At 33.3% G+C, this 18592-nt stretch overlaps 1 protein-coding gene across 1 annotated transcript in view; it reads left to right on the top strand.

The window, feature by feature from the left end:
- The window catches only part of LOC128177541 (uncharacterized), a 34043-nt gene that overhangs the window by 5824 nt on the left and 9627 nt on the right, over nt 1-18592 (top strand). The window contains exons 5-13 of the mRNA XM_052844278.1: nt 48-244; nt 6284-6413; nt 6645-6925; nt 7412-7637; nt 10583-10824; nt 11249-11381; nt 12357-12548; nt 16287-16445; nt 17252-17420. Of these exons, the coding sequence (XP_052700238.1) occupies nt 48-244; nt 6284-6413; nt 6645-6925; nt 7412-7637; nt 10583-10824; nt 11249-11381; nt 12357-12548; nt 16287-16445; nt 17252-17420 (1729 nt within the window). The remainder of the gene's footprint in view (nt 1-47; nt 245-6283; nt 6414-6644; nt 6926-7411; nt 7638-10582; nt 10825-11248; nt 11382-12356; nt 12549-16286; nt 16446-17251; nt 17421-18592) is intronic.

Below are 18592 nucleotides of genomic sequence, written 5' to 3'. Positions count from 1 at the left end.
AAACATGGTATTCATTTATTAAATGATAATATTTGGGTCCATTTCAGTACCATCATCCATAAGTTGGAGCTTTGGCATGGAACCAGCTGTGATGAATTTTAAAAAGACACAGAACACAGAAATTGCATGGGAGACTCCTACGTCTGAACAAGCATCTGGATTAAAGCAAGCTTTTGTGTATATTCTCATGGCGAAGGAGCCCGTTGGTAATCCCAGGAGTAGGACTTGGACAGAAGTCACACAGGTATACAGAGAGAGAGATAGAAAGAGAGAGAGAGAGAGACCACTGAGCCATAACCAAGACCTGTATGCATTCTATTGATATACCGGTATACAGTATATATAGATGGAGAAACTATTTGTGAATATCATATCACATTTTCAAACATATCACATTTTCAAAAGATATGACTTAATTCAAACACTATTGCAGAAAGTACACATATGTGTGTTAATTATAGAGCTTAGGGTAGGAATTTGCGGTTTGGGGTTTTGGAAGAGGCTTTTATCAGCTCTACTCTTGGTGAAAGATTCTCTTTCAGTTTTCGTATCCATAGTATCAGAATTAACTTCATCAAAGCAGTATTGATGTCAGCAGGATCTGAACTCATCTTATCACCTGCTAAAGACTTTGTTTTTACAGAACTGATGTCTTGATAATGACGAAATATGATTTAAAAGCTTTCACCAGCTAATAGCTAATATTTTGGTTGCTTTGAAACTTCAACACATTTTTTCAAAGTTCAGTTTCATGATTTCGATTCCCATTACAATTTTCTTCTTTAGAAAAAATAAAACGAAAATAATTGAACCTTTGTTCAGAATACAATAGATGTATGTATTGGATATTAATTGCCTAGTACAATAGTGACATTCCTGCAGGTTAATTTATAATATATACCTATGTACACCTGTGTCTTACAAACTTGTATCATCTCAAATATTATGTCCTAGCCAATCTGTAGACTTGAAATATGAAGATCTTGATTATTATAAAGTGCTAAGTGATTAAGAACCATGCTTTAGAAGAGGAGAAGTTTGTTTTTTTCTTACGAAATATGATGAAGAAAATTATGCAATAATCTGAGACATAAAGATGCCTGAATAACATGGGAAATGACTCCTTCTGTACCTTGGTTATCAATACTCCTCAACAAATTAAAGGAATCTAACACAGCATTTATCACTTTCCTCATATATTTTATTAATCTGCTCGTAAAAATTTATTCTCCCTGCGTTCATTTCCAGAATCTCGTGTATCAATATTGCACAGTATAAGTATGTAGAAAGGAGATCTATTTTTGCTGTGCATATCTTACGAAAGACTTTTAATCCGTAAATCAATCTGTTTATTGGTATTCCATGCAGCGTTAATATTGTGAAGGCAGATCATAATTTCCTCACATTTCTTATAATGTGTCACCTAATTTTATCTGCCAGCCTGTGATTAAAATAGAACCATCTTGGCTCTAAACTGATGTCAGTGACTGAGGAGAAAAAAACCCCACCATGGATTTCAGTCTTATGGAAACTGACAGAGAGAGGAAGATCTGTATGTGTGGCCTTGCAGCCTTTGAGCCTTTGATGAGGATGTAAACATGCATAATCACAGAAATAAAAACATGTACATTTATTCATACTGTTTTTTTATTGGAGCCGGTTCTGTGTTGAGCAGCAAGGGTCAGAAGAGTGCATACTCGGGGCGCTGTCTAGCATCGTTGTGGGTACATTCTTACTACTACACCTTTCAGTGAGGTTCTGGAAGAGGTGATGAAAAAATGTCTGAACCTTCCACCTGTTGCTGAAATCTTCAGGCTTACTGCCGGCCCAGATGCTGAAACAGCACTTAGAAATATTTAGAAAACATACCACTCTAATGTTTCAATATTGCAGATCTACCGAATATCAGGATCTTTACGACGGTGTGCTGCTCTCCTCTTAAGTAGCTTGTCTTATCGTAGTAGAGATAGATAGAAAGAGCAATGGCACCAGTCAAGAAAAAATACAGCACACACGGACATGAGTTTCTGTTCCTGACTGGCCCCCATCATTGGTGCATCTTCCGATAATCCAGTAGTTTTCCTCATCATTAATACATCTCATTTATGAAGTATCCACTTGAAGTGAAGCAAACATCAAACCCTTTAACAGCACTCCAGCTCGTAATCATAATAAAATCGCCTCTATCTCCCAAATACCACCAGCAGTGTCGAATCGACTGATATTCTATTTAATAAAGTCTTCTCTTTTTTAACTTAATCAAAATTTCAAGGCTGGCAGGGTCTATAAATTATTGCTGAGACATGACAAAGCAAGTTTTTCTTAATTATCCAATAAAGATTTTATAGCATGAAGATTGTATTTCATTTATTGTAGCTAAGAAAATACACAGGTGCTTTCAAAAATATATTTTTGATCCATCTCTAATTGTTTAATGTAGAATGGATGAAGTTGAGCAGTGCAGTTTATTATGATAGATAATCAATTTTCGGTTGAACTGAGTTGCCTTCACATTAATTTGTATATTTGCTGCATTCAAACAGAGAGAATTTGATATGTATAGCGAGTAAGAAATATGTGCATTAAAGTACAACATTTGAAATAAAACTTTAATATGCATGAGATACCAGTCGTAAATCCAAATATTTCATTTGCAATTCTTTTTTAAACTTAAAAAATATATCAATAGATATACATGTTCCTTAATTACACCACATGTACATAAGTTAATTGCCCAGTATCATACAGAAATTTAAATGAAAAGGATTGTTATTCATGTATTGAGAAGACTATAGAATAGACAGCACAATTGGATACATAAAACACTAGATTGATCGAATGTTTTATTATGAATTGATCCATTTGTTGCTTCCATTAGTTTTGTTGTCATTGGATTGTGTATTTTAATAATTATACATGAAATATATTATGTTAATTGTTTTCTATTAATTTTCTAATTCATTTTTTGTTTTTCATTTTATCAATCATTTTTTCCCCAAAAATTTATTATAAAATAGAGATTGGTATGAATGAGATTGAACGCCACTGGTTAAAGCCTAGACAATAATAAAATTTGAATATACAGTCAAACTTCATTATCTCAAACTAGATGGGACTGTTTAAAAATTTCGAGATTTCCAAGTATTCGAGATATTGAGGGTGAAACACTTATGTACACACTTTTTCAGTGAGATTGTAAAATACTTTCATTTAGAATCATTTTAACAAGACCTTGGACTTTCAGTAGGGTGTAGCAATGTATTTCTTGCGTCAAAAGAAGTTAATCATGACTGGATTTCAAGCGAAATATGCAGCGATTGCGTAGTATTAGCTCAAAAGTCAGACAAATCTTGTTGATTTCAAAGAGCTATGGCTGAATGGTCAGCAATGAAATAGACAGGCCTATGTCACATTGCTGTTTGACACAACTACCCAAAGTCCAAGCTCTTGTTAAAATGGTTCTATCAACACACTTCATGAATATTGATAGTGTCCTATATGTTAGCTAGTTCTTGGATTATTATTGTCAACTTTTTTTTTTAAAGCTGTCGATAATTGTCTTGTTTGTAAGTCTGCATAGAGCAATATGACATAGGCTCGCAGTGAGCAGTATGTCCTCGCAGTGACTCAATCTGTTCAGTAAGAGCAGCATTATCGTTAGTCGACAGTCACTGAGATGATTGGTGCTGCCAGTTAGTAGCTAGTTTATGCGCAGACTTGATGTGAAGCGGCTGATACATGCGGGGTATCTCTGGTACATGTTACTCTTGCTTCAGTGTAACCCCAGAATATAGTACGCCGTCTGGGCTCCAGCATCTTATAATCTACGCGATCTTGTAGTTTATCCCCATAAATATAATCCAAAGAAACATTCAGGAGATAGTTAGACATTTGACTTTTACAAGCTTGGTATTTGTGAATACTTACTAACTTATTTGATAGTATGAGTAAGTGACAGACTCTATATATTGAAAGCTAGCTCACAGACTGTAAGATACAAATGTGAGATTCTCTGGTTTGGTTGTCTGCAAAAATGTTGTATCATAAGAGAGCAAAGTAAATGAATGGAAAAAAAAACCATATGAATAAGTTAAAAATTCAAGAATGTCAAATCTTCCAAGTCCAACCAGTCTATGGAGAATGCAAAATAACAAGAGCCCAAGTAAACAATTCTTCAATAACTCAGCTACACCAAAAATACACTGTCTGGAGATGATATACTATAAGATTCCTAAATAGCTAATATTTTGTGTTAGAAGGAAAGTGCAAAACAATTGGTAATAATGTTTCCAAAGAAATGTGACCCAGTTCCCAAATGGAAATCTCTAATGGTTATGTGTCTGTTGGTTGTTGTTTGACAACATAGCCTCTAACAAGTTACGACTGCAATGATAAAATGGTGTATACTCTATCAGCTCTGTATACTTCTAGATATTGCGCTTAGAAGTAATCATTCCAAGAAGTAATTGAGGCTCAATTTTCATTATTGCAGGAATTCCTTTGCTCAGTGTGCTCAAATTGTAGGAATAATACTATACTGTAGTATATGTCATTTTGTCCTACCCATTTATCATCACAGCCTATGTTAAACATCTATCTTTTCTCATTGCAATTTTAAGAATCAATTTATGTATTATGTAATTTTGAGAACCAATATCTTATTGAAAGTCATCATTTTTTCTGATGTATTTTCTTGTTCATTTTTTATAATTATTTGTGATAAAATTAAATAAGGAGCCGGATAGTTTTTGTTTTTATACACAATAAAATTTCCATCACTTTTATCTCGTCTAGCTCTAACGAAATGTTGTTTTCGTAAAATTTGTTTCCCACTGTTTCGTTGCAAACAAAATGTATTCTCTTAAATGCATACACTATACACTACGACTCTTGTTATTTCGAGGTGGGATGAAAAAAGATGCACAATATAATATACAGTGATATTGTTTATGATCTTGTTTTGTTAAACACAAGATTTTTGTAAAGTTGTCTTGGCACAGAACATTTCTGACTGGTGATACTCGTTTCGATGTACAAATCCACGCAGCATGAAACAGTTGTTTCTTCAATTGGCGTTGTCATCATGCGATATTTTGGTTCTGAGTTCTGTCTGTGCATCCACATGAAAGAAAATAAAACAAGAGTCATCATGATTTAAGAATTGTTAGTTTATTGAGACTTAAACTGTAGAACACCACATTGGATTGTAGGGGCTTTGCGTTGTTGATAAGTATAACATGTGTAAGCCATGGATCCGTCTCAGTTGAATGCCGAATCACACCTCATTACAAGCTGCTGATGGACGAACTCTCCCTTTATTCTTTTCTGAAAAATTACCTGCTTCATTTCATGTGCAGACACCTTGCGGCACAAGCACCAGAGCCTGTTTCCTCATGACTAATTTCTCACAGAATTTTTTTTTTACGTGAAGGATAAAGGATAATCGAGAAAACTTACCAGTTTTCTTGTGTATTTTGAAAACAATTAAATTGACAAAATATAAGCAACATCAAAAGCTTTTCCCACTTTACATGTTAACTAATGACTTTTGGAATATATAAGATGCTGCAGAAAAAAAGCCTGCCATACAGATAGATGTATATTGCCAGTTGTTTAATATTCCTCTTTATACAAGTTGAGCTGTATGGGATTTTTTTTGTGAGGACATGCAGTTTTTCTATTTACTTTATGTCCTTTCCCTTTGTTCCAAATCATGGTTGGAGCCATATAACTCATCATTGATCTTAATGGGACATATTCCCCTCCCAAATTTGATTATGCTTACAATCCAAGCTTTCATAGTAGTATCTGATGAAGACTGCACCAAAACATTTATACCATATAAACCTAAAAACACACAGATTTCATATTTTTCTGCCTTTGTAAAGAGTCTATGAAATATTTATTGAGACTGGTTTGAATTAGAAATGATTGCCTATATATAATCATTTTATCAAAGTCCTCGCTTGATTCATTGTTTTCATTTGCAAATACCAAGTTTTAGAAAATTGTACAAAGATGTGAAAATATGATATACCAACATCTAATTTGTATCAAATCTTTGTTTTGCTCCTCAAATGAGTAGTTTTACGTAAATTCATGATTAGAGATGCTCTTTGCTATATCTCTTCAAATTATATACCACTTGAAAATAAGCCAAAATGTGGTTTTGAACTGAAACTTTGGAAGATGATGAACATAGCAAAAGCATGTCTATGCACTTGAAGTTTTTCATCGTTTTGTGCTTCTAGAGGTCTGTATTTAATGTAATTTGTCTTTTCAGACAGCATCTAAACAAGTAGTGTTGAAGAAAGAGGTGCTGCTCCACAGTTCAGAGTTTTGGTTGATTGCTGTAACGGAGAATGGGACAGCCACGGAAGCTCATTTTGAAAATAAAGAAACTATAGTCAAAGGTTCTTAATTATTATCACATTGCATACATTTGTTCACATACACTTCAAACATTTATTCACATACACAGAAATATGAAACTTTTTAAAAGATATTTTATTTGATTTAAGCTAGAGAGACATTATACATATATATACATAATTTCATGTTTTATTGAAATTTGAAAATATTGATCAATATTGCCTAAAAGATGCCAAAAAATGGATTTTTAATTATAATATTTTTTTTAACAGGAGTAAAGTACCCATCATCGTCATCTCTCACAGACTACACAACCCATGGCTCCTCAAAAGGCACCACAATTCAGGTCAATTTCACCATTGAGGAGGACCCAAGGGACACCACCCTGTCAGTGTTGTTAGAGTGGTCAGACCCTCCCCTCCCCCTGAGGGAGGTGGATGCCTACAAAGTGACCTGGTTTATGGAGAACTGCGAAGTGTGGGAGAGGTCACCCCCCTGTAGTATTCCTGCCGACCATTTTGCTCACACTGTATTTTATTCCAAAGACAAAAAGGTATTCAATCTGCTAGTGTAGACAATGCATGAGCAACTGCAGAAGATTTGGTCATTCTGAATTATCTATTGTTCCAATTTTTTCTTCGGTGTTTATCATTCTCCACGACAAATATAAATTTTAAAAAATAGTCATATGCTATTAAATTTGCAATAAGTGCATTATTACTAAAATGAAATATTCTTTACAAATGTCATCAAAATTAACATTTAATTGTCAACAACTTGTTTATATTTTCTCTTTAAATTGTAAAATATTCAACTTTTCACTGTAACATGCACATTATAAATTGGATGAAAAACCAATTTTATCGTACTATATCAAAACACCCATTAACTTTGATAAAATGTAAGAGAACTAATTTTAAAAACTGTATTTCAAAATTACAAATGTTAATGTAAATATAGAGCTTCAAGAATGCAAATTGCAATCACTAAATTGAAATTTAAAACATATTAACTAGATAGTTTCCTTTTCCTGTTTCAGTCATCATATAGGATAAATTCTCTTATGTACAATACTGAGTACAATGTCAAGGTCGAACTTCAACAAGCCAATCAGAGGACCAGCACTGAATGGGTAGGAGAAGTTGATTTCAAAACGGATCTATGTGAAGAAGTTGATGAACAGACTTATACCAAGTGTAAAATAGGTCTTAACCCTGATGAAACAGTCCCAGAAACCCCCATAGTGGAAGAAAAAGAAGAAAGAGGTCAGTGTACAATCAGGTCAAGGACAGTCTGTATTTGTCCAACCTTTGACCTTAATTTATAATACATTGTAAACCAAACTTATTACATGATATAATGTAATAGTGTTCAGATGCCTTTGTTTCCAATGTCAATACATTTAGATGTGTATTTCTATTTACCACATTTAATGGAAAACGGCTTCCACCAAGTATATTGATAGGTATACATACATGTGCTAATTCTATATCCACTATAACCTGTTGAAAAGTCAATTTCTGCCAAATATTGTACATGCCAAGTGTAATACATGAAAGGTATTGAAAATGTAGTTCTGTTAGGGCTCTCTCTCTCTCTCTCTCTCTCTCTCTCTCTCTCTCTCTCTCTCTGAGAGACTTGAAATGTGCAGACAGTTGTAATTTGTTTGACCTGTAAGAATTTAATTATTTTCTATAAAACTACATGTCTTATCATTCCGTAGGAAGCAGAGTGAAGGGAGGCAGGGTATCAGATAAGTTGCTCAGTCGATCTCAACGGTAATTACTGGTAGCATTTTATATGGGATATTTTTTATATCCTTTAGGCTTATCGCAGGTGAAGATAAGACAAAGTCGTAGGGGCTAACTTAGAAATCCAGCCAAAATGTAGCACCTTGTTCTTGTACTCTGCAAAAGTGATTCAGATAAATCCTCATTTATCCCTAATTTTCCCTAATTCAGTGGGAGTGGTTGGGATCTATAGGTAAATTGCTTAATGCAGTTTTCGTTTCAAATCCAAACAAACAATTTTGTTTCTTTGAGATCTTAAAGATGCTTTTCTTGTCTAATTTAAATCTAAAGATGTGCGGGAGTGAGGGTTGAAAAAGAACTTCCTTCATCTAGATAGATCAGACTAAAGCAAACATTTCTGGGAATCTTATTTTCATGCTCCATTTTTATGGAGAATTTATTGACTTATTTTGTAATTGTAGCAGTTGGTATTAAAATGGGGGGAAAAGGGGATCCTTTTATTTCATTGTCAAAAGTAATGAAAAATTTGACAGGAATGTACAATTTCGATGAGATTTATTGGTCTAAATAATCAAAAGATTAAAAAAGAGGGAGTGGGTGCAAAAAAGCAATGAACTGAAGTGATGATATAAATTCATATTTGTTTGTACTTTTTCATTTCAATTTGGGTCATTCCGCTGACAGAATTATGAAGACAGTATATATATTTCAAACATGGAAACTGTAAATCAGCCATAATTTCTTGGCTACAAGATATATTACCCGGAATAAAGGAACTGATATGCAGTGCACTGGAAGTGATGATGTACACACTCTGTCAGTGGAAGTATATTGCATATGGGGGTGATAAAAAACAAATGAAGCGCAGGAGAAATCAAACATTAATAATTAAAAAATTCGGTTAAGTTCCCAATCCATCCATCATTACGTGGCTACTGATGAGGATTTCTTGTGTGTATGTTGAGCAAACTAACTACACTTCATCAGAAGGTATTGCTATGATTTTCATAATGCCACCTTCCTCAAACCATCAGCAATATCTCTGATGTCTGCTATTCAACAATCTCCTACCTCAATAGTATGTGATATAAAAATCTGACACCCACTGAGAACAGAAAATAATACTGTAATCTTCATCAATTTTTGGCACCTTCTGAAATCGCATTACGTCAGAGGTAGTGTATATTGTTTTTATAATGTTGTACCCCTTTGCTGCAGATTAATGTCGTCTGCAAAATCTTTTTTCTTCATTATTTTTGATACCGTAAAGCAGACTTCTGTTTTGAAGATAGGAACAATTACATGGTTGAAGCTCATGCAAAGAGGGAAATAAGAATGTGTGTTCATAAATAACTAAATCCTATCAAAGTAGTTGAAAGGGAATTCATTTCCTTATCTGATGTCCAAGAATGTTCTTGAAGAATAAATAACGTTAATACTTTTGAATTAGATAGAGCATCCTAGACTGTACATTTGACAATATTAACCTTATATAGCATGCTTGGCTAAAATTCCAAACAAAGCAAAACAATTCTGAAATTCTCAAGACAGCACTGTAATATTAGAAATGGGAGTTCGCAATTAGAAACCGAGCTAAGATTCTCTGGCTTAGTGGACCATTAATCAGTTATCCTTGGTCCCTATTGCAGCTGAAGAATAAAAGGTCATAATTTACCTGATTTAATTCAATTGTCTATTATTCTTTTCTTCTACTTTTATGGCTATCTTGCATGTTTGGGTGATCGTAATAGCTTAGGATTAAGGATTTGAACTTTTACAAGAGTTATATACCCAATAGCCCCCAGGGACCTATGTTTATGTGTTGTTTTATCTGTTGCCCCTTTCTTGGTGAGTGTCCCTCACACACGCTTTCGAACTCCTAAACTCTGATGACGCCGAAACCTCCATGGAATCCACTCCACCGTCTTGACTTCCTGTATACTTATCTATGCATGCACTTCCTGAGTCTCCCTTTGTTTTATGTGATGTGTTAGATACACACTAGAACAAGTTGGATTTCTAATAAGAAGAGATATTTAAGCCTCGCCTAGATCAGGACAAGCAGCCTCTGTAAGCTGCACCTCGTACATACTGCTACTCATACATGCAATGCAGCAGGATTTCATTGTACAATGCAATTAATGTTAGTCTCCACCCAACCTCCTTACATTGATTTCTTTGGGTTTTTTTTGGCCCTGTCAGAAATGAAACCTAGAGATGTACCATTGGTACCGTTACATGTACAATGTACATGAAATCTTTGATGAATGTATAATCACAATTATAGTTTCATCAGACAACAATAATTTTACATGATTTCAACAGACTGCATCAACGCAATGGAAGCTATCACTGACATGGAACATCATGGTCCTTATATTGGGGCATATATATATATTCTACAAGCAAAATTATGAAATACAAAGTACTTTTACAAATCTGTGTCTTTTACTTTTCAGATCCATTTGTGTGGTACCTCACTCTAAAGAACATGACTTATGACAAGATCACACATAGAGTAACGGCTAACATTTCATGGACTGTGCCATTTAACACGTCACACATCAAAAACTACGCAGTGGCTTGGGAAGTCGTGAACAATGATTCCAACAATAGAAATTCAGCTGGCTATGAAAACCACATCACAACACAGATGTACCACGTCATTTCTTTGGCCCCAAATAAAGAATACCAAGTCTCGGTATGTAAAGATTTGTACCCAGTACCAATACTGTGGGTTTATCAATATATTCATTGAATACCAATTTTCATGGATTTCATTGTATTGAATGTCCAATGAAGTGCAATAACAAATTGATAGATCATTTGCAACAAATTTACAAATCTTTGGTACTGCGTTTTTTTCTTAAACCACCAAATATTGACGCCCAAGAATATTATTGAACCCACAGTACCTCTCAAAGAATTTTATAATCTTAAGTACATTACTTGGTATGTACTCCAAAGCGTGGGGAATCAATCAAGTATAATTGAAGTAATATGGATGACACCTTTCTCAGCTAAAATACTTTTCGACAATTAGTTCAATCTTTACTCTAAGTTTACAATGTTTGTTTTATAAAGCCACAGTTCTACAGCTTAATTTTGAATTGTTGGATTTTCAGGTTGTTGCTGTTTTCAATAACAAGAAAGGGGACATTGAGAGTAGCTTTGGAAGCAGCATGAGCGAGAAGCTGATCCTCAACACATCCTGGTACAAATCTATGCCGGAGACTCCCAGGACTGGGATGAGTAGAGGTCAGTAGTTCAAACCCCACAGATTGCCGTTGTAATCTGTTGTACTATGAATCCACAATACTCATATGAAGTAATGTGACTTATGCCTCATGTACAGAATAATATATCACTTAATGTACAAGTAGTGAATGTCAAACTGCATTTCTATATCTAAAACAGTTCAGAGGACCTCTTTGTACATTCAGATGTATGTTCAGAGGACCTCTTTGTACATACAGATGTAATTTGGCTAAACTTTTGGAAAAACTTGGATACATTTCAAATAATAGTACATGTATCACAGACTTGAGAAATGTATAAAATAAATTAGTTGCAAAGAGAGAAACATCTTCTCTCTTTTTTTTTTAAATTACCAGTAATGTTTAGATTAATCTATATTTTTTGAATCTGCAATTTTAGTTTCAAAGGTTTTGGTGCACATATATTTCTTTTAAGCCTGCATGCTTGCACTTAATTTCATCTTAAGATGCTTCAAAAATGTTGCATGAGGGGGATTAGTTGATTTTTCTTGTAGACTATTGACCCTAATGAAATAAAACATCTAATAAATTATGCAGCTTTATAGGACTGCCACATGCAGCTCAGACAGTAAAACAGATTTTAATCAAAACACTGAGCTAAATTAAACCTGATTTCTCTGAAATTGATTATGCAAGTACTTTTTTTCTTCGAAAAGGGTTCTATGGTATTGTAGCTTTTTCTACAGAAAACAAACACAGTTATATATATAAGCAAAGTGTCAATGGCTTGGACAAGAAATTTTGATTAGTTATAATTGTGTAACTATATAATATATCAAATAAGTTTATGATACAATTTTAAAATTAGGGGAGGAAACTTGGACTTTGCTGGGTATTTGTTATAAGCATGTTTGCTTGCATCTGAGGTTTACTGTATTATGGCATTTGTTGTCGTTGCTATTTCATATCATGCAATAACATTATCTTTTAATCTTAATTGTGTTTGAATCTTTAGACACCTCCATAGTGCAGTCGCAGAAGAAAGGGGTCATGGATCAGGTGATATATGGGGTGGTGATGTTCTGCAGCATCTGCCTGCTGGGACTCATCATGCTGTTTGTCTACAAGAAACGCCATAGCTTCAAGGACATCATTATCACCAAGACAGCCGTCGCCAAGAGCAACAGCTACAAATCCAACGTCGGATGTAAGTTGGATATCTTTTTGTGTTTCATAAGAGATTGTCAAGCTATACATATACATGTTTCATTAAAAAGCAAAAAGAATTGAGGATTTTAAAAGTCTCAAAAACCATATAATTATGAAAAAAATAATTTGAAACAAGAATCCTTTGCCTAAAATTAAACTCTGCAAATGTATCTGGATTTCCATGTCAAATAAAATTTTCAATGCAGCTGCATTGCCTTAATTAAAAGTTCCACATTTAAAGCCTCAACTTTTCATGATAATAGTTGCATAATAAAATACTATTAATCCCAAATTCAAAGATGGCTTGCTATTGCATGAAATGTATGAACTAAAAACTTCATTAGATTGTTGCCTGTAAACAGGAGCTGAGAAATATCTTGGATACCTTTTTGGAACTTTAACAAATGGGGAATTTATAGTGATTTGACAGCTATTTTCTTAAACTTTCCTCAGAGTTCACACATTGGAGGTAAACATGATAAGATGTTTATCATGTGAAGAAGAAAAGTGCAGATTTCCACTATCTTTGAAATATTCAGTATCTGTAGGATGGGTTTAATTTATGCTAACACTGGAGACCCATTACCTACAAAATATGAGTCTACCGTCACATACAATTGATGACTGTACGTCATTGAAGGAATTCCCTCTACTTATGTAATAAGATGATAAATTTTTATTATTATAAGGCTATTAGAAAAATTGCTTTGGGTGATAGTTGTGGAATAATACTATGTTCCTCATAATGTTTGTTGGTTTTGAAGATGGGGGAGAAGAAAACAGAAATTTATCAGACTTTTCATAATTTTTTACAGATGTTTGTATAATAATCTATGCCAGCTAGATGTAAAAAATAGCACATCAATTATACATTATTTAAAACATTGTCTGATAGAAGAATATGTTAAAGTTGAACTGCAAAAACAAAACCAGATTATTTTGCGAGTCAAGTCTCTAAAAATTAGAATCTTTAAACTATATTTTTTAAAGATATTTTTAAAATCTTTACGTAGTATCAATTAAATACTTGTCCCTTACAAATGAAGTTAAGATTTTCTGGGGGGGTTTTTTCCTTTTTTTTTTTTGCTATTTTTATGAAACAATAGAAAATGTAGTAAATATTGTTCTGCATTTTTTTTTGCATTAAGAATTTTTTTTTTGGCTTTCAAATTTTTACATCATACCCTAACTCACCTTATTTCTGCTTGTGTTTGGTAATATGATTACTTTATATCAAAATGAGCAAAAAGTATATATTTTTGCCCAAAATAACCCCCTCCTCTTCTCTCTATACAATAGTTTATGATATCTTAAACAATAAGTCAGAAATTACACGTCTAGACATATCTTTTGAAGGTAAATTTATCTGTTATATTTAACTGCATGTTTGCAACCAAAACGTTTTTTCTCAATTGTGGTAGATGGACTCAGGTGCTTTTAGAAACTCTTCTCAATATTTTTCTATTCAAAAAAAGCAGATTCTTTTGTTGTAACATAAGTCATGTAGTTCTGGTATTGTGATCATTGTGTTACAAAAGAAGATGCACTTCAAGGCTCTCGGCATTACCAGACCCAGTTGGTTTGATCATACACTGAGGCGATCTGATCTCAAATTCTTCTGTGGAATTTTCATTTTGTTTCCATACATGTAGAAATGGTATGGAGAAATACATCAAACTTGTTTTACCTTTACCTTTTAGGAACATATTTTGTGTAAAGAAAAAAAATCCTTTGAATACCAGTATTTTTAAAATGTCATACCAAACTGAAGATGATAATGTTGAAATAGTAAATCCTAGTTTACAATTAGAAAATGTAACACCTCTCTCTCTCTCTCTCTCTCTCTCTCTCTCTCATATCAACAAAATTAAGTTAATCTTTAACTATCATAAGTTATATGTAAGAAGTTTTAGAAATGCATTTGTAAGGAATGCTGTGTTCTTGTAAGAAAATTCTGGAATGTGTCTTGTCACGTACCTTCAGTTTATTCAAGACACAAACATCCTATCGGGTTCAATGTCACATGAATCTTTGTGCATAGACTTCAAAGCACTACGTACTCATAAAGATGTAAAGTTTTCTTTGGACATTCAAAGGAAGCAGCTACCGGTAGGCAGACTGTTGATAGATTCAGTGCAAGAAACTTTGTATTTTACAGCCACACAAGATCAACATTTTGATTACGGCAAGAATATATTGCTACAATTAATCTTGTACCTTTTCTGACTGTAGATACAGGCGATGTTTGTCATCCTGCGGGCTTTTTTGGCACAGGAGCTCTTGTTAACGTTTCAGGTGCATCAATATCCGCTAAATTCTGGGTAATGTTATTTGAGTTAGATAGTGTAAGCCCAGAGTATCCTGGGGAGCAGAGGAAGTTTCCACCTTGCTTGCCTCCCTTTGATTTTGGCATCTGATAGCATTGCCCTTATGTCATGGGGACACCTGTTGACTTCCAGGTACACTGTACCTAGTAGGAGTTCATTATTTATGGCGAAAATAGCTTCTAGCGTCATTACGATATTTTGTGCGTTTTGGCAGTGATTTTTTCAAATTAATTTTTTTAGTGTTAATTATTATGGCAATTGTGAGATAAAAAGATGTTTTTTAAAAAAACCATGGCTTGCTGTGGGATGAATTTTGCTTTAAGTTTGTTGTAACTTTGTTTTCATAATTATTTTCGAATTGTGAAAATTGGGCAGTTATTTTTCTTGTTAGAAACATATTAGTAAAGCACCGCAAATCGTTGCATCTCTTGAGCACTTGATTTTTGTTTAAAACATGGGAAAAAATTGGAGTAATCCTGCTGGCCCGCTCATTATGTTACCTCACTCTTTCCCCTAATCACTAAATACCCACAAATAATGACAAAAGAAGTACAAACAAGGTTTTTTCATTTACGTAAGTATGTCTGAATAACTTCAGGTTTAAAAAACACGCCGAGTTTCTCAGATCTTAAATGAATATGGTGAAAAGAGTCTGTGGCAAAATTTGAGAAAATCCTGGTAATATGTATCCCTGTGTAAAAACTGCTTTTCATTGACGTAAGAAAAAGCGTGCTTCAACCATCAGTTTGGTTTAAAAAAGATTGAATCATGAAAGGAACATGGGATACTGTTACTTTAACAATGTTATAAAAAATTTTGTTTGATGTCCTTCAAAAGGAGAGAATTGATAGTCATGTATTGTTTGATAAAATCCTATTTAATAATTTTCAATTCAATAAATTAAAAATAGAGACATGCATGTGACATGTTTGAAATTTAACACATGCTTTTGATTAAATTTCTCAATGCATTAAATCAAATGCCACTAAATACATTTTACAGTTTACCAATTTATATACTAACAACTTGAACAGCAAGGATATCGAGATTGATCTGGTAGTTACTAATGAAATGCCAGCTCTGGTATATTCTACATCTTTTTTCATGCAGTTTTAGAATAGCTGAGTAGATTTTTCGAATGACATTTAAAAATGTGTTGTACAGGCTATGAATACTAAATTGATATGCAACAAGGCAAATTTTGACTATATAATTATCATCTGGTCAAATAAAGTTCATCGAAATCCATATTTTTTCATCATCAATTTTATTACAAAAACCAATTTTCACTTTTGTGAGAATTTAGATGAGGTTCATTTTTCATTGCATGTTCTTTGTCTTATAGGTTTTAACTTTGGATACCAATTAATTATTTAGCAGGTGTCAAATGATATTTCTTCTGATTACAGGTAAGGTTGATTACTCCAACCAATTGTTGGTGATCAGTGACGAGTGGGAGCTGGATCCTCGCCTCCTCAAATTCAGCAGTCCCATTGGTCAGGGGGCTTTTGGGAAAGTGGTGACTGGTTACTATGAGAACCAAAGAGTAGCCATTAAACTCATCAGAGGCAAGTTTGACATGGTTTTAATTCATATAAGTTATGTGCTTGTACTTTGATAATTTTAAAGTTTTCCGGGTGAGCAAAATTTGCCCTTTTATTTTTCAAACAGTTGTTTTGAATCACTTGAGAAAGCAGGTGTCCCAACTTGGAAACCAGATAGGGACGACCTGATAATTTTGAAATAAATGACACAGACTACACAAGTTTAATGATCTCTTCTAAGATTGTAAACTGTGGAATGAACTTGTAACCTCCAAGAAAAGCTTAAGTGCTTTAGTATCATTTATTTATTTTCTTGATTTTTTCATGTGGAAATTTGAAGATAACGACAAGACCTAGAGAATGAAAAATTTAGGTTAAGATTTCCTTCACCCAAAATTGTGTAAACCACTAGAATTCTCTATTCATTAAAATGACTTTTGCATTTTGTTTTTAATTTTTTATCTTTACCTGAAGACTTTACAGGTATTTTATTCATCAAACATATTGTGGATGAATATGTGAATTTTTTTTTTACAATTTTAATCCATTCCAAAATTTTAATTGGCAAAAAACTTGATGCTGTCAATACTATGTTTGATATACTAGTACATGTATACAGTTGTGAAAACTGCATACCATAGGTTTTGCCAATGAAATATAAATAATGATCAAGTTTTTACCCCTGTAATATAAGAATTGTATGTTTTGCACAAATAACCCTCCCTCCCCCCTTAAAAAAAAAAATTAAACAGAAGTAATAATCAAAGATTTTCGTTTTGAAGATCTGCCATCTTTACATGGTTTAATTAATATTAACTAACTTTTCACAGATAGTGCACCATTATCCTACAAGGAAGATCTTTTGGCTGAAATCAACCTGATGAAAAAAATTGGTTCCCATCCCAACATTGTATCAATGTCCGGAGCCTGCACCCTATCCGAACCTATTGCGCTTGTAATGGAATATGTTCCATATGGAAATCTGCAAAACTTTCTCAAGTAAGTTGCATGATGATCGAAGGATCTTTGATTTTTCAAATCATAAATCATATTTATTCTTCGGAAGTTTTTGCAAATTTTTTTGAATTTAAGGTATTTGAATTCAAAATACAGGTTTATATACATCCTTCCCTCCATTGTATTTTATTCAATTTTTGTACTTAAATTTCTAAAATGGTTGGAATTCCATAAAATCTACTATGTAAACTCAGCCAGTTTCATTCAGCAATATGTAATAGCAGGATATACCGCATATCCGATAATTTTTGCTTTTTTTGCAATCTATTTTAAATCGTAAACTAGTAAATACGCAAAAATTATATTCTGTATTATTTTCTTTAAAAAACCTTTTAAATCGCAAAATATGACTGACGCAAAATAAAAATGCTACACTTTTTTCCCATTTTCGCAAAGGACTAAATTCATGTTTAGCCAAAATCGGCCTAACGTCAAAAGCAATTAATATTGTATTAAAATATTCTAAAACATTTTTTCATTCGTTATGTAACTTTTTTTTCATGTTTAAGGATTCAGAAATTCTATTTCTCATGTTTTTTTAAGACACTATAATAGCGAAAAGCGAGTGTTTTTTATAGCGTCAAGTATGACGTTACGTCTTAAAAGTCTTCAAGTAAATCACATATTAAACATGGATTTAGTCCTTTTGTGACATGCGAAAAAAATCAGTTATACGGTATTTGATTACTGTAAACACACTTTTATTTACATGCAGTGAGCCAGTAATTAAACCTTTCTGGACTCAATCTACAATATTTAATTACTGATATTGGTATGATTGATTGTCTAAAAGTTATCAGTGGCAGGAAAATTACAATGTTAAGGTTTTTGGTGGTTTCATATAATTCACTGAGTGTCTGCACCAAAATGAAAAAAGATTGAACAAGATAGCAGTGATTGTAGGGATGATAGTGAAATAATTACTTGTTTGATGGTGAAGCTGTTAATTTGACATCTTTTTTCAGACTGTTTATCTCTGGGGGAGTGTAGTTTAGTACTTTGTTCCTACTCTCTTGCTAATTTAAAAGTGTCATGTGAGATCTTGAGGTATTCTAAAAAAGAGATGCCGGCTTTGTAACTGTCTTTGATGAGTTGGGCCTGGAAGGGGGTCTATCCAAAGTCAAAGACAGTGCTTCATTGGATGGTATCAAAGT

The sequence above is a fragment of the Crassostrea angulata genome, chromosome 3, assembly GCF_025612915.1.
Source record: "Crassostrea angulata isolate pt1a10 chromosome 3, ASM2561291v2, whole genome shotgun sequence".
NCBI classification, from domain to species: Eukaryota; Metazoa; Mollusca; class Bivalvia; order Ostreida; family Ostreidae; genus Magallana; species Magallana angulata.
This window is presented reverse-complemented; position numbering and strand designations above follow the sequence as displayed.